At 31.4% G+C, this 16,945-nt stretch overlaps 2 protein-coding genes across 2 annotated transcripts; both read left to right on the top strand.

Moving 5' to 3' along the window:
• The first annotated feature begins 775 nt into the window (after positions 1-775).
• LOC128187149 (uncharacterized) lies at positions 776-7,643 on the top strand. Its single transcript, XM_052857378.1, has 4 exons — positions 776-1,631; positions 6,338-6,557; positions 6,956-6,983; positions 7,065-7,643. The coding sequence occupies exons 1-4, from the start codon at positions 1,415-1,417 to the stop codon at positions 7,290-7,292; spliced, it is 693 nt and encodes a 230-aa protein (XP_052713338.1). The 5' UTR covers positions 776-1,414; the 3' UTR covers positions 7,293-7,643.
• A 3,212-nt stretch (positions 7,644-10,855) lies between these two features.
• Positions 10,856-16,628, top strand: LOC128187146 (uncharacterized). Its single transcript, XM_052857374.1, has 5 exons — positions 10,856-11,010; positions 12,110-12,333; positions 14,417-14,636; positions 14,968-14,995; positions 15,076-16,628. Exons 2-5 carry the CDS (start codon positions 12,117-12,119, stop codon positions 15,301-15,303), a joined length of 693 nt encoding a protein of 230 aa, XP_052713334.1. The 5' UTR covers positions 10,856-11,010; positions 12,110-12,116; the 3' UTR covers positions 15,304-16,628.
• The last annotated feature ends 317 nt before the right edge of the window (positions 16,629-16,945 follow it).

The following is a 16,945-nucleotide window of genomic DNA, read 5'->3' as shown; positions in this document are numbered from 1 at the left end:
TTTATTGATAATTAAATTAATATAATGATGTATTTATTATTGTACAAATAAATTCAATAAAACGTGATACTAAAGTATCTAATAAAATATTTTATAAACTCAAAAATCTGGTCATGGTCAATTGAATAGAACAGGCAGCTATCTTGACCATGATATAAATTGCCTTAGGGTTGTAATTAAGGTTCTGACCAAATGTATAATGTATATAGGTATTCATTTGGTTTTTAGTTTTGTCTTCTTTGATTTTATTGGTTGTTGAAATTTCCCTCCAAATGCTTGGGGCTGGTTTGTTATATTTCTATGTCACATCAAATAGAGTGGAGGTTATTGATAATTTAAAAGCAGACTGTTGAAATGTAACAAACTTTACCTCTTGGTAAGTTAACGTTCCTAATTATAATAATTTTAATTAATACTTCAACATTTCATTAACAGTGAATTCTATAATTTTGCCAAATTAAAACAATAGCTCATGCATGCACAACAAAGATTTTCTTAAATTTATAAATAAAAAATTGAATAAGCATGGAGTTGCACCCCCCCCCCCCCCCCCCAATCCACTTTTCTGTGACCATGTAAAAATTGAATTGAAAATAAGGATATGGATATAAACACTGAAAAGTATACATCCCCCCCCCCCCAACGGATTAGGATTTTCAGGATTTTGGAAAGCTTCCCCCCCTTTTGATTTTGCTTGTGAAGAATTTTTGGATGAGTCTGCCCCCCCCCCCCCCACTTTAAAAAACGATGCTACGTGTCTGTATCGGAGTGTCAAAGGTTGCGAGGATAAATGATTTAATGAAATATTTTAAGTTTTTTTTAGAACAGCTACAATAATAATGACACAATAGCTTTCATTTAAAAACAATTAAGCGTACGGAAGTTTTAGCATATATATCTGCAACATTTTCACGTTACAACCATTTATTGGACGATTACTCTGGTTCACAAGCCGTTAACCATTTATTGGACGATTATTCTGGTTCACAAACCGTGAGTATTGGAGTCATGCGATTGCAGTTGATAGTGGTAGAGGTTAATTTGAAGTAAGTTGATAATAAAGTGGATGTACCTTAATTGTAAAGCTTGGTAACTCGTCCATTCGACTTATCTACGACTGAGTTTATATTGTCTTGACTGTTCATGTCGTATGTCCATCTTATTATTTCATACGCAAAATACAGTATCCCTACGTACGACTAAGTAAAAGTAGTAGCGGACGCTTTCCTCATATCAGAGGCCGCTCTCTCAATTTCTCTCATTTTTATTGTAATAAATCTCATAAGCTCAATAGTGCACTGTGAAATACAAGTTAAATAACATGTAGATAATTAATGTAGATGGGATAAATTATTCAATTGTTTCTTTTTGATTTTTCACATGTCACTTTTAAATACATTTATGTAGGTGAATTATGCATAGATCCGATTTTATAAGATGTTCTCAACCTAACTGCTGTGAATTTGTACATATAACGGCTCCAAAGGACATCAACATCACGAGAATTGAACTTGGTTCTTGCTACACAATACAGGATAAACAGCTTTATACGGTTTATTACAACAATAACCAATCAAAGCAGACTCTGTATGAGGACCGTTGCTGTAAAGGCGACATCTATGTGTATTATGGTAAGTATTATCGGTACAAACATGTTAACATCCAGATACATTGTATTTCTTGTTCATTGATTTATTTGATGTTGTCGAGTCAATTTTAGAGATGATAAATAATTATACAAGATTTGAGTGATTACTAGTTTGCATGATGAACATTTTCATTTAATACATAAATATTATAATCATCATAAAGGTACACTTGAGAAAAAAGAAGATATAAATATCTATTCTAATGACCATTTTAACCATACTGGCACTGTGCCAGTTATTGGCTAAAATTTAACGTTTTGTTTTCGTATTTCGTTATTTCGTGATATTTTTGGATAAATGTTGACATACTTTAAATGGTGATTTCCTTGTTTGTCCATCATTTAAATTATTAATTATACTCAAAACATGTTGTTTTTGTGCTTTTAGCACGCTCCGAATTTACCATGTTTTACGATTTACTGTAGATCTACCAGTTATCGGCTTTGCGATAATAACATAATAAAATCCCTATACATGTTGATTCGATTTGCTGCTTAATGTAATTTAAATTAGTATGCCCCTTTTTGGGTCAGACTAAAGGTAGTAGCTAAGGGTTATGTTACATAAACAAAACTCATAAAATGTTTTGTTTGTTATCATACGGTAATACACAAAATCGAAGACTTTTCAATACACAATATTGTGCAGTCAGGTGTTTAACTGCGCTTTGGATCTCATAGAGTTCCTTTTGTTTCTACATGTTTAATATATGAATTGATATTGATATAATGTCAAATCGAAAGAAGTCCTATTCTAGTTTTAACTTTTCACGTCACTTACCCCACTGATGAAAGTGCAAAGATGTAAATCAGCGGTAAACAATGACCATTCAAGCTCATGGTTAAATCATATTTAAGAAAGTTTTTAAGCAAACTTATAACCTTGATTGATTTAAATTACAACCCAATATTTCAAAAAATTCAAAGTACTTTGAAACAATGGAAACGCAGAAAACTAACACCTTTTGGACGATTAGTGGTTTTGAAAAATTTAATTATTCCAAAATTTAACCACCTTATTCTTACCTTACCAAACCCCAACAATGAAATGTTAAAAGAAATTGATAAAGAACTATATTATTTCCTATGGGGTGGCAAAGTCCACAAAATAAAAAAAAATATTGTCATCCAAGATTATAGACTGGGGGGATTGAAAATGATTGATTACTCTGATTTTACACTTGCTTTGTAACAAATTTTGGTCAGAGGTGTTCCTAAGTTACATAAAAATAAGTGAGACAATCTCCCAAAACACCAATCCACTTTTTGAACACATATGGTATAACCCAAGGGTAAAGATAAACAAGGAAAGTATATTTTTGAGAAGTTTTTTTAATGCTGGTTTTGTTTGCATCATTGACCTTTTTGATATAGATGGTGACTTTAGAAGTTTTGAATCTTTAATTGAACTTGGTATTAAGACTAACTTTGTTGAATATAATGGTCTAAAAAAGAATATATTAAAACGAATAGGTGAATGCAATATAAAAGAAATTAAACCAACAGTTGGACCATATATCCCAAACACATTAGCCATATTTTACAAAAATAGAAAAGGATGTAAAGATATGTATAATATATTGATAAGGGAAAAGAGGGTCCAAAATAAAGCAATACTAAAATGGGAAGAGAATGACACAATATTTAATGAGAATGATTGGTATAAAATATTTGAACTTCCTTTTAAGAAAACCCAAGAATCTAAATTCCATTGGTTACAATTCCAAATTTTACACAGGATATTACCAACAAATTATTACTTGCATAAGCTTAAACTTATTGAATCCCCTAAATGTTCTTTTTGTAAACAAGATTCTGAAACAATCAGCCATCTTTTTGTGGAATGCCCATTTGTAAAAGAATTATGGAGTGACATTGAAGAGTTATTTTTAAGAAACTACAGGGTGTCCCTAATGTTTGATAAGCAAAGTATACTTTTTGGTAAATATAAAAACTACCATATGTATAGAATACAAAACCTGTTAAGTTATATTGTAAAACAGTATATTTTCACTTGTAGACTTAAAACTTACCCAACTTTAAATGTGTTGGAACTCAAAAGGAAAATTGAAAACAGGCTTCTTGTGGAAAAATATTTACTTTTAAAGAACTGTGAATTTGAAAAATTTGAGAGACACTTGGAGAATATTATTGAAAGAATTTAGCAAGTCTTTACTATATCCCCAACTATTTGTTATTGTTTAAAAGAATGTATGATGCTTTTTTAAAAAATCTAAATAAATCTTTTTGATAAGCAATCCCTGATAGACAGCTATGCTGCAAAGCAACCATTGCCCCGTCAGCTTTTTCTCTCCGCCTTCTTTTCTCTCATAAATAAATATATGTACATGTACGTGCTAAATATTATGTTCATGCTGTTGTTTGTGTATATTATAATCACATATTGGAAAATCCTTAAATTTAGAGCTGTCAATTTATAAGTTGGTGTGCATGTTATATTTTTTATTTGCTTTTCTTCTTTTGTTTCTTTTGGTTGTGTTTATATGCATATTATTTCACTCAATGTTTTCTGTCCTTTCTCACCCCCACTAAAAACATAAAAAACAAACTTTCACACCATTGTGAACTATTATATATCTATTCTTGCATGTATATTGTATGTAAAAAAATGTTGAGATTCCAAAAGAAATGTATTATGTAAGAAAGCTGTGAAAGTCATGAATAAAAAACATAAATAAAAAAAAAAAACAAACTTATAACTTTTCTTTATTCAAAACAGACGACTGAATATTAAAAATCTCGGATAGTCGCGTGCTATTAACCAGAACTCTCAGTTTAGCCGATAACTGGCCTTAGCCGATAACTGATAATGTTTACAAATTATTGTCTAAGGTTTGCAACCAATCTGTCGTTGTAAAAAGCATGAAATTAAAGCACGCTAGGTTATGCATTATTATCCATTTGCATGAATATTTTAAACCAAAGTTGTCAAATTCAAAGTATCTGTCCGATGGTTAAATCGCCCTACACTCTCCGCCATGATGTCAATTAGTAAACTCGTTTCTGGGCACCCCGTTCTGGAATGTTTTTTCTATTAATACTAAAATCGCATTTAATTTTATTAACTTTTTTTAAATCAAAGTCTGATCCAAGGTATCTGCCCGCGATGCAAGATGAACTCGCCCTACACTTTTCGTTGATTAGTCAAATATTAACTTCTATGCAGAAGTACATGTATATACACCTCTGCGAATGTTATTGTCATTCAAATTTTAGACCACGTGGTTTTATTTGACCCTTTCAGTTTCGCAGTAAAAATCGTGCCTCGCGTTTATAGCTAGTCTATTTCACAGAATCTAGGTTCTTGTAGTCAATTATAAAATCTAGAGGTTTATTGATTTTAAACTTTATCTTCATTAAATGGCGAATAAAAAGTAGTCTAGAAATGTGACAATACAAAAATTAGTTTTTGTCTGCTGTTGCAACAACTAACATGATTAAAAGAGATCCCTTCTGAGGATTAATTTTCAATCCGCGCCTGACCTAGTGATAACATCAATAGTGAAATAGACTATACTATTTTATGCAGAATGTTCTTTGAAAATGTTTTTTTATGCAAAACAGATACCTATTATTTTTTTTAAACATGATATTGCACAATACAAGCATCAAACATTGCTATGATTTTATTTTTTATTAAACAACCCAGTGTTTATATTTTCAATCACTCTACACGTGTTTGAACACGAACGATAACTCTGTTCTGAATATCATCGTTTAATATAAATAACTGTTAGATGGTGGAATAAGACATACATCTTAAAAGCTTTCCTATTTTTAACATAAATTAAAGTAGGATATGATATGAAAAACGACCAGTACTTACATATTTTTCGATTTTATTCCGCTCGAAATTTCACAGGAATTGAACACATATCGGTGAAGTCTCGTGAACTTTCATTCGAGCACCTCTCGATTTATTACGTACTTAGCAACGATAAAGAAAACATTCCGAACACATTCGCAGGGGTGATATATTTTGATTGCGACTATCCATGACTTGGATCCGCCAAAGCGTGTTCACCACCTTACTCTCATTTTTGCTATTTCGGGCTTGTTTATCGAAATTGAAAGTAGGTTTTTGATTAATTTAACAATAACAACTCATTAGTTATAATTCAATTATACCTTACAGACATCATCACATAATAATGTGTTGAAATACCAAAGGTGTAAGCAAGTACTCTGGTGAAAATGCATTAATTTATAAGTAAAGATTTGGGTTAGGGTGGCATATTGAAACATTAATTTGGATCTTGTACAATTAATTAAACGTTAGTGTCATGTTTGTGGTATAATAAACTTAGGAGGCGTTTAGCAGTTATATTGCTAATAATGCAATTTAATAAAAATATATGCTAAGATAGGGTTCTGGAGCTGAACTGAATATAAAAAAGGGAAGATTAATAAAGGCTGAAAGAGTTACTATCATACATCATCACGTACGGATAAAAATATTGGCTGAGTTGAGGGATTTGATTTGTCGTTTCTAAAAAGTTTATAATTGAAAAAAGTCTACATAGGGATGGCGAAATATCAGACGGAAACAACTTGCAGTTTGCCACAAAGGGACTTAATTGACTTTAATTTTTTTAACATGACATTAAAATTTTTTTGTTTTGTTTTCATAATACTCATTTTTTATTCATACAAAATATTTCTGTAAAGATTATCTTCCCCACGAAAGCCCAAGAACAACTTTGCCAACAACCAGAACAGGAATACGAGCCGCGTCTTCAACCCATTCAAGGACTCCTCTCTCCACTGGTCCTCCAGAAGTGTCCATTCCCTCGGATCCCAAGAACACTTTTGTACTGGTCATCATTTTTGTGAGTTTAGCATTGCTAATACTCCTGGGAGTCTGCGCACTGCTGTATAGACGCTTCAGGTACACGTCACACATTGCGTGCAATAATAAATTATTGGCTGCAAAATAACCATCAGGCAACATTGCTTAAGTTTCAGTGCTCTCTCTTAAGCTATTTGAAAATGTCAAATATTAACTTTTAATTATGGTAGATAGCTGATATATTTAGTTTGTTTAACAAATGATTTTAAAAGAGACCACCAACATCCAATCTTGAGTATCCTTCTATGAGGTAAAAAAGCTAATCATCTAATCATACTGTGGTACATGGTTCAGTAAAAAGGATTAGAAATGTTAACCAAATGTTAACAGTAAATTTTTTATCGTTTTATCATTATAGCACGTGGTCCAGTAAAACTTATTAGAAATGTTAATCAATTGTTAACAGTACTAATTTTATTCATTTTTAATATTTCAAGGAAATCAAGGTCGGCACCGGTGGAAGAGGTAAGTACATTTGTAATGAAAGACACGAAACGTGTTTAAAGTTTAAAAATCACTTTTGTAACTTTAGGATATTTCTTGCAGTTTACAGACCATTGCGATTACTTAGTCATTGACGAATCTCGAATCACCACACACAATTACAGTGTTATTGAGGCGACAAACGGATCCTATCCACAACAAGAACACAATCCGTACACAACAATCCTGAGTTCAACTACAACTTCCATTCCTTGTCAATCAAGTGAATACGAAACTGTTCAAATAAATACTGAACCCGACAATCTGCGTGGTTGGGTACACGTACCATAGGCTGTCTAAAGATCCAATTTCCACCACCTTCTGCATAATATTCAATTTATGTTTGTTTAAGGAGGTTGGCACCTGAAATAATAGTAATGTCAATCATCCAAAAACCACTTGGATATAAAGATGAGTACCAAAAATGTTCATTTATTTTATTTGTGATCCATGTCACATGCCATTTTTTGAAAATACAGGACCCAAACAAGAATTGATAATTTTTCTCAAATTTTTGCTTAAATCTAACATGTAAATTGATAATTTGAAGAAATCAAACAAATATTTATAGTTTGAACTATTATTTAGTTATGATTTTAATACAGTATGAAGTTGGACACATGTAGTGACTTAAAAAGTAAATCCAAGTCAAAGTTTAAAAACTCTTGCTTTACTTGTGGCTTCAAAGGCCAGTACATGTATAATGAACACAACAACAGATGTTACAAAATGTTGGAGTAATCATGCAAATAAAATCAAAGTACTGAAGTACTAAAAGCCGGGCTCTTTTGGTGTGTCTTCATGCATATTGTGTAGTAAAGACTGAAAATCTCTCTCTCTCTCTCTCTCTCTCTCTCTCTCTCTCTCTCTCTCTCTCTCTCTCTCTCTCTCTCTCGTGCTTTTAATGTCGGCAAAGCGTCAGAGAGCGACCAAATTTTGTAGGCGTCTATAAACAAAAAATATGTCTGTCTAGAAGAAGTTAAAAAGTTCATCAGTTTTTTCAAATAATAGTTTGTTGGAAGAATTCTGTGAAGAATTCTGTATTGTAGCCATTGTATTGAAGTATCAGTAGTTGTCTTAAAACAAACTTTAAAAAAATCTTTCACAGAATCATTTATATCTAAGTGAATTGATAGTTCAGTGTTCCATTTTCCATTAATGTTATTTCATATGATGCATGTGCTTTTTATAAGGACAATGTGGAAACAATTCAGCACGTATTTATGACATGTTCAGAAATACCTCCTATATGGAATAATCTTAGTATGTATATTTATAGAAAAACTTTAAATAGAGTTGGCTTTAATGTTAAAAATGTACTATTTGGTGAACTTCCATTCAGTGGTTACAACAAAGTAGTTAATTTTATAATTCTGTACTCCAAGCAATACATTTTTAATTGTTCAAAACAAGACAAAAAACCTGACATTGTTGGAATGTTAACATCATCTGTCATTCAAATATAAAGTTGAAAAATATAAAGCTATCAAATCATGTGATATAACAAAATTTAATAAACTCTGGGTAAATTGGAAAAACATATTTGAGATATAATTTTAAACTTGGTAAACAACTGTTCTTATTATATATGTGTGTGTATATGCTTGTATATATATATCCTTTATGTTTGCTCTGAAGAGAATGTAGTATGTAAGGGAGAGAAAGAGTGTGAAAGTGAGAATGCCAAAAATTCTTATATATATTACCTTCTTTATGAAATCATATATGATTGTGAAAATGAACACAAAAAAAATGAATTATAAAAAAAAAAGTTCAACAGTTGCTGCCTTGAATTTTGCAACAAGCATTATATATTCAATCCCCATTTCTTCATCGCGCAGCAAAGTAGTTCATGGAAATTCATGCGCATTGTATGGGTCCAAAATGCATAGTAATGTCTTAAAAACACATTATTAATAAGAAAGCTAAAAAAGACAACTCATTCGAAATTTCAAAAAAAAGAAACAAAATGTCAACACTTTTGACAAAACGTGGCTTTTTGTGTAACTATTTGGTATAGCGGAAGCTTTACTTTGACGCTGTTTGGTTTTTTGTTTACTTTTAAGGTTGTGCTATTTATAGTAACATTGGTGATTTGCCTGCCTATAGCCAGGACACTGCTTTCAGCAGAGCCAGGCTAAAAATTATAGTAATGTCATCTTTCCAAAACTTTGCATACAAATAGACATACATTTAATGTCTCATTTAAGAATAAAACAAGCAATTTGAGATATAGCATGAAATAAGCTAATTTTAGGCCAAAATTGGAGTTATTTTTTCTTGATTTCTATGCAATATAAGCTAAATATGCCAAAATATATATATTGATAGAAATATCAAAATATTGTTTTAACATTTTTTTTTAGAACATCATGAATATATCGTAATACACAAACTATCTAGAAATTTGGTCTGCGACGAAAATTAGGAAGCTTAAGTAACAGTACTCTAAAACTACTGAGTTATGAAAATTGTTCTATTCCTTTTTTTAAAAACCTTCCACCAAAATTTGTGATTTATACTACTAGAATTAATATGTGATGCAGAATTTTCAGATTAGAGGTGCCCCAAAATGACTACCCTAAACCTAAGGAGCGAACCTCTTAAAGATGAAAAATGAGAAAAAAATATGAGGGTGGCTAGACTCCACAGCCCCCTTCCCTCCCATGCGACTTGCCTGAAAGATAATACTAATAAATAATTATACATGCATTTCAACCCTAGAGGAATGAAAATTTACTTTATTTTGACATGTCCCTATCTAATAACCGAGCAGACGAATTTTATGATTCTTGTATATTTTGAACTGCATAGTATTACTCATTTAATATAACATTTAAAACATTGTGTACATAATAAATTAAAAGTTCTTCCTTATATACGGCATTTCCGTTGTAAAGGATGACATTTAAACACATGAAAACGGCCCCGTTTTAAACAATGAATTATAGAAAATATACCATGCTTTTGATAAAATTAATCTATTACAAGAGTGAATAAATATGACACATCCTGATTAGTGTTGAGAGCTTGGGTTGTTTTTATTGCAATAAATGACACATTACCGATGATTTTGTACACCCTGTAACAGTGAATTTTGTTCTGGTTTGTGACCCTGTCGTTCCAAATAAAAATGAACAGAATGGGTGGACCTTGGTACAATAGACGATAAGTACATGTTTATGAAGTCAAAAATTGTACACTGTATTAATATTTATTGATTGCAAACAATGACAAAACTGAAATGCTATTAAAGGTGATTTGATATAACGATGTTAATTACAAATCATAATCCTCATTCAATGATAAATAATCATTTAATAACTGACTGAAAATTTGACATGTCTGAAATTGCTTCATGATACCGAGGCCTGATCTAGAGATATACACCGTTTTACCAGAATCTCTGACACAGATATTATACATTTTTAACTTTATGACCAATTAACCACGTATGCCAAAACCAAAAGTTCACTAATTTCATAATTCTGGATAGATCTTTCGTGCGTGCTTATGCACTTCTTTTCAACTAGAAACAAACCAAAAAATTAAAGATTTTATAATTTGGTAAGCAGCACAATACTGCAGCATGCCGATTTATGAACTTTCATTATTTTAAAGAGGCTGGGAGGTCAACAAATTAGCCAGCAGAATTAAAATGTTTTATTCATGTATATTTTTAAACACAGCCCTTTTTCATTACCTTGGGAGATTTATATGTTGTAAAAATAATCCAACATCTCTCTCTCTCTCTCCCAGCGTAGACAATCAAATGTTTCTTCGTCAGATGACACACACTGATACTGTAGCAGTTAATTTCAATCTCTATATACGGTCTGTCCTCGATAATGAAACTATTTATATGTTGATGCATCCACTTAAAGTGCGAGTATGATGTCAAAAAATATAATAATAGTGATGGCAAATATCTCTTTTCCTTCCGCGACAAGCTCCTGCTAATCTAAGAAGACAGAAACCACTTCAATGTGAGGATTATTTCAGCAAAAGGGTAGAATTAAAACTTTTGTTACTTTTATGATAATTTACACATCTGTAGAGCTGAACAGACTGTCGTAAAACTTGGTTTTGCACTTGATATGTTTATAGTAACACAATTATTTACATATTTATCAAAAGGTTATTATTAGCTTTTGGCCGTAGGGGTATAACAATTAATGAATAAGCTATATGTCTGTGTTTGCAAAGAAAGCTTAAATTAAATTTAATGATATAACAATGAACAACGGTGCAATGACTTTGTTACATCATGTACAATCGCCTATATATCAATCAGTATCTATCATGCAATAAATGAATATACAAAAAAACCCCCACGAAATTGATGATAAAAATTCAAATAAAGGGAACACAATTGAAAAATAAAGACATACGTCTTTGCAAGCAGAGAGTTTCCTGTCGGCATAGGTTGCAAGGATGAGTGACATAATGAGATATTTTAAGGGTTTTTTTTTTAGAACAGCTACAATTGCTACAATAATAATGGCATGAACACATTTATTTGGAAATAATTCAGCTTACGGAAGTTTTGGCATATTTGACATAATCACTAAAAGCAACCTATTATCGTGTAGAAAAACCTTATCTATAAGAGTCATGCAATTGGTAGAGGTTAACTTGAAGTACCTTGAAAGATAATGCAGTATATGAACATTAATATTACGATTTCGTAACTCATCTGTTCGACTTACCTTAGGACTTGGTTTATGTTGTCTTTACGACTTATTATCTCGTTATTACGATTTATTATGTCGTATGTTCAGCTAATCAACTCAAACGCAAGTTTGAATCTATTACGTAAGATTTAAAATAGTTGCAGATCTCTCTCAATTTCGCCCTTCTTATTGTAAAAAGTGTTTCAATCAACACTTTTTTAAAATGTACAAAAATGTCCATAAGTATATGTATTAAATATATCACTTTTTTCATGGAACAGCTACGGATACATTTGACATATTGCTATAATAAGTATAAACTTATTATGGAATATGTAGCAAGTTTGATCTATTGGATAGAGTAGATATGTAGATATGAGGAATTATTTCACGAGGAACTGTTTTTTAAAAGTTTTTTTAAATACATTTATGTAGGTGAATTATGCCAAGGTCCAGTTTCAGAAGATGTTCTTTCCCCAGCTGCTGTAAATTTGTATATATGACGGCTCCAAACGACATCAACATCATGAGAATTGAACTTGGTTCTTGCTACACAATACAGGATAAACAGCTTTATACGGTTTATTACAACAATAACCAATCAAAGCAGACTCTGTATGAGGACCGTTGCTGTAAAGGCGACATCTATGTGTATTATGGTAAGTATTATCGGTACAAATATGTTCATATCCAGATATATTGTACATTGTATTTCTCGTACATTGATTTATTTGATGTTGTCGAGTCAATCTTAGAGACGATAAATAATCACAAGATTTGAGTGATTACTAGTTTGGATTATGAATCAAACATTTTCATTTAACATTTGAGAAAAAAAGATATAGATATCTATTCTAATGACAATTTTAACCATACTGGCACTGTGCCAGTTATCGGCTAAAATTTCTTGATATTTTTGGATAAATATTGACATACTTTGAATGGTGATTTCCTTCTTTATCTATCATTTAAATTATATCATTATTAAATACTCAAAACTTGTTGTTTTTGTGCTTTGTGTTAAGCACTTCCCAAATGTTTTACGATTTACTGTAGATAGCACTTATCGCCTTTGCGATAATAACATAATAAAATCCATGTATACATGTTGATTGATACTCTGCATAATGTAATTTAAATTATAATATGCCCCTTTTTTGGTCAGACTAAAGGTAGTAGCTGGGGGTTATGTTACATAAACTAAACTCATAAACTTATTTGTTTGTTATCATACGGTAATACACAAAATCGAAGACTTTTTAATACACAATTTTGGGCAATCATGCGTTTAACTGCGCTTTGAATCTCTCAGAGTTTACTGATGAATTCCTTTTGTTTCTACATGTTTAATATATGTACTGATATTATTTCAAATCGAAAAATGTATATAATAACGTGTCACAAAGAGGTCTTATTCTAGTTTTAACTTTTCACGTCACTTCCCCCCACTGATGAAAGTGCAAAGATGTAAATCAGCGGTAAACAATGATCGTTCAAGCTCATGGTTAAATCATATTCAAGAAAGTTTTTAATTAAGCAAACTTATAACTTTTCTTTATTCGAAACAGACGACTGAATATTAAAAAATCTCGGATAGTCGCGTGCTATTAACCAGAACTCTCAGTTTAGCCGATAACTGGTAATGTTTACAAATTATTGTCTAAGGTTTACAACCAATCTGTCGTTGTAAAAAATGCATGAAAATAAAGAAAGCTAGGTTATCCAATTATTATCCAGCTGCATGAATATTTTAAACCAAAGTTGTCAAATTCAAAGTATCTGTCCGATGGTTAAATCGCCCTACACTCTCCGCCATGATGTCAATTAGTAAACTCGTTTCTGGGCACCCCGTTCTGGAATGTTCTTTCTATTATTACTAAAATTGCATTTAATTGTTCCATTTAATTAACTTTTTTAAATCGAAGTCTGATCCAAGGTATCTGCCCGCGATGCAAGATGAACTCGCCCTACACTTTTCGTTGATTAGTCAGATCTTAACTTCTATGCAGAAGTACATGTATATATTTTGATTGTGACTATCCATGATTTGGATCCGCCAAAGCGTCTTCACCACCTTACTCTCATTTTTGCTATTTCGGGCTTGTTTATCGAAAATGAAAGTAGGTTTTTTAAAATTATTTTTCACAATAACAACTTATTAGTTATAATTCAATTATACCTTACGGACATCATCACATATGTGTTGAAAAACCAAAGGTGTAAGCAAGTACTCTGGTGCAGGCATTTTGTATTTTATTTGCAAAATGCCTTAATTTATAAGTATAGATTTGGGTTAGGGTGGCATATTGAATCATTATTTTGGATCTTGTACAATTAATTAAACGTTAGTGTCACGTTTGTGGTATAGTAAACTTAGGAGGTGCATAGCAGTTATATTGCTAATAATGCAATTTAATAAAAATATATGCTAAGATAGAGAACTGGAGCTGAATTAAATATAAAAAGGGAAGATTAATAAAGGCTGAAAGAGTTACTCTCATACATCATCACGTACGGATAAAAATATTAATTTAGTTAAGGGATTTGATTTGTCGTTTCTAAAAAGTTTATAATTGAAAAAAAAAGTCTATATAGGGATGGCGAAATATCGGACGGAAACAACTTGCAGTTTGTAACAAAGGGACTTAAGTGACTTTAATTCTTTTTTTGACATGACATTAAAAATTTTTGTTTTGTTTTCATAATACTGATTTTTTATTCCTACAAAATATTTCTGTAAAGATTATCTTCCCCACGAAAGCCCAAGAACAACTTTGCCAACAACCAGAACAGGAATACGAGCCGCATCTTCAACCCATTCAAGGACTCCTCTCTCCACTGGTCCTCCAGAAGTTTCCATTCTCTCGGATCCCAAGAACAATTTTGTACTGGTCATCATTTTTGTGAGTTTAGCATTGCTAATACTCCTGGGAGTCTGCGCACTGCTGTATAGACGCTTCAGGTACACGTCACACATTGCGTGCAATAATAAATTATTGGCTGCAAAATAACCATCAGGCAACATTGCTTAAGTTTCAGTGCTCTCTCTTAAGCTATTCGAAAATGGCAAATAGTAACTTTTAATTATGGTAGAGAGCTGATATATTTAGTTTGTTTAACAAATGATTTTAAAAGAGACCACCAACATCCAATCTTAAGTATCCTTCTATGAGGTAAAAAAGCTAATCATCTAATCATACTGTGGTACATGGTTCAGTAAAAAGGATTAGAAATGTTAACCAAATGTTAACAGTACAAATTTTATTCATTTTTAATCAATATCTTTTTTCAAGGAAATCAAGGTCGGCACCGGTGGAAGAGGTAAGTACATTTGTAATGAAAGACATGAAACGTGTTAAAAGTTTAAAAATCACAATGTTACTTTAGGATATTTCTTGCAGTTTACAGACCATTGCGATTACTTAGTTATTGAAGAATCTCGAATCACCACACACAATTACAGTGTTATTGAGGCGACAAACGGATCCTATCCACAACAAGAACACAATCGATACACAACAATCCTGAGTTCAACTACAACTTCCATTCCTTGTCAATCAAGTGAATACGAAACTGTTCAAATGAATACTGAACCCGACAATCTGCGTGGTGGGGTACACGTACCATAGGCTGTCTAAAGATCCAATTTCCACCACCTTCTGCATAATATTCAATTTTATGTTTGTTTAAGGAGGTTGGCACCTGAAAAAATAGTAATGTCAATCATCCAAAAACCACTTGGATATAAAGATGAGTACCAAAAATGTTCATCTATTTTATTTGTGACCCATGTCACATGCCATTTTTTAAAAAAATATAGGACCCAAACAAGAAATGATAATTTTTCTCAAATTTTTGCTTAAATCTAACATGTAAATTGATAATTTGAAGAAATCAAACAAATATTTATAGTTTGAACTATTATTTAGTTATGATTTTAATACAGTATGAAGTTGGACACATGTAGTGGCTTAAAAAGTAAATCCAAGTCAAAGTTTAAAAATTCTTGCTTTACTGATGGCTTCAAAGGCCAGTACATAATGAACACAACAACAAATGTTACACAAAAGTTTGGAGTAATCATGCAAATAAAAAATTATAGTAATGTCATCTTTCTAAAACTTTGCATACAAATAGACATACATTTAATGTCTCATTTAAGAATAAAACAAAAAATTTGAGATATAGCATGAAATAAGTTATTTTTAGGCCAAAATTGGAGTTACTTTTTCTGAATCTCTATGAAATATAAGCTAAATATGCCAATATATATATATATTGATAGAAATATCAAAATATTGTTTTAACATGTTTTTTTTAGAACATCATGAATGTATCGTAATACACAAACTATCTAGAAGTTTGCTATGCGATAAAAATTAGGAAGCTTAAGTAACAGTACTCTAAAACTAGTGAGTTATGACAATTATTCATTTCCTTTTTTTAAAAACCTTCCACCAAAAATTGTGATTTATACTACTAGAATTAATACGTGATGCAGAATTTTCAGATTAGAGGTGCCCCAAAATGACTACCCTAAACCTAAGGAGCGAACCTCTTTAAGTTGAAGAAAAATGAGAAAAAATATGAGGGAGGCTAGACTCCACAGCCCCCTCCCCTCCCATGCGACTTGCCTGAAATATAATACTAATAAATAATTATACGTGCATTTCAACCCTAGAGGAATGAAAATTTACTTTTTTTGACATGTCTCTATCTAATAACCGAGCAGACGAATTTTATGATTCTTGTATATTTTAAACTGCATAGTATTACTCATTTAATATAACATTTAAAACATTGTGTACATAATAAATTAAAAGTACTTCCCTATATACGGCATTTCCGTTGTAAAGGAAAATGGCCCCGTTTTAAGCAATGAATTATAGAAAATATACCATGCTTTTGATAAAATTATTCTATTACAAGAGTGAATAAATATGGCACATCCTGATTAGTGAGCTTGGGTTGTTTAATTGCAATGAATGACGCTTCGCCGATGAATTTGTACACCCTGTAGCAGTGAATTTTGTTCTGGTTTGTAACCCTTTCGTTCCAAATAAAAATGAACAGAATTGGTGGACCTTGGTACAATAGACGATAAAGTCAAAAATTGTACACTGTATTAATATTTATTGATTGCAAACAATGACAAAACTGAAATGCTATTAAAAGTGATTTGATATAACGATGTTAATTACAAATCATAATCCTCATTCAATGATAAATAATCATTTAATAACTGACCGAAAATTTGACATGTCTGAAGTT

Source organism: Crassostrea angulata, chromosome 6 (assembly GCF_025612915.1).
Source record: "Crassostrea angulata isolate pt1a10 chromosome 6, ASM2561291v2, whole genome shotgun sequence".
Lineage (NCBI taxonomy): Eukaryota > Metazoa > Mollusca > Bivalvia > Ostreida > Ostreidae > Magallana > Magallana angulata.
The sequence above is the reverse complement of the archived record's forward strand: the minus strand, read 5'-3'. Positions and strand labels throughout refer to the sequence as shown.

What these genes read in the sequence shown, in the direction of transcription:
- LOC128187149 (XM_052857378.1), top strand. Translation starts at nt 1,415, where the DNA reads ATGCATAGATCCGATTTTATAAGATGTTCTCAACCTAACTGCTGTGAA. An exon ending in CTGCTGTATAGACGCTTCAG is followed by an intron (nt 6,558 to 6,955) that starts GTACACGTCACA and finishes TAATATTTCAAG; the next exon opens with GAAATCAAGGTCGGCACCGG. An exon ending in GGTCGGCACCGGTGGAAGAG is followed by an intron (nt 6,984 to 7,064) that starts GTAAGTACATTT and finishes TATTTCTTGCAG; the next exon opens with TTTACAGACCATTGCGATTA.
- LOC128187146 (XM_052857374.1), top strand. Translation starts at nt 12,117, where the DNA reads ATGCCAAGGTCCAGTTTCAGAAGATGTTCTTTCCCCAGCTGCTGTAAA. An exon ending in CGACATCTATGTGTATTATG is followed by an intron (nt 12,334 to 14,416) that starts GTAAGTATTATC and finishes ATTTCTGTAAAG; the next exon opens with ATTATCTTCCCCACGAAAGC. An exon ending in CTGCTGTATAGACGCTTCAG is followed by an intron (nt 14,637 to 14,967) that starts GTACACGTCACA and finishes TCTTTTTTCAAG; the next exon opens with GAAATCAAGGTCGGCACCGG.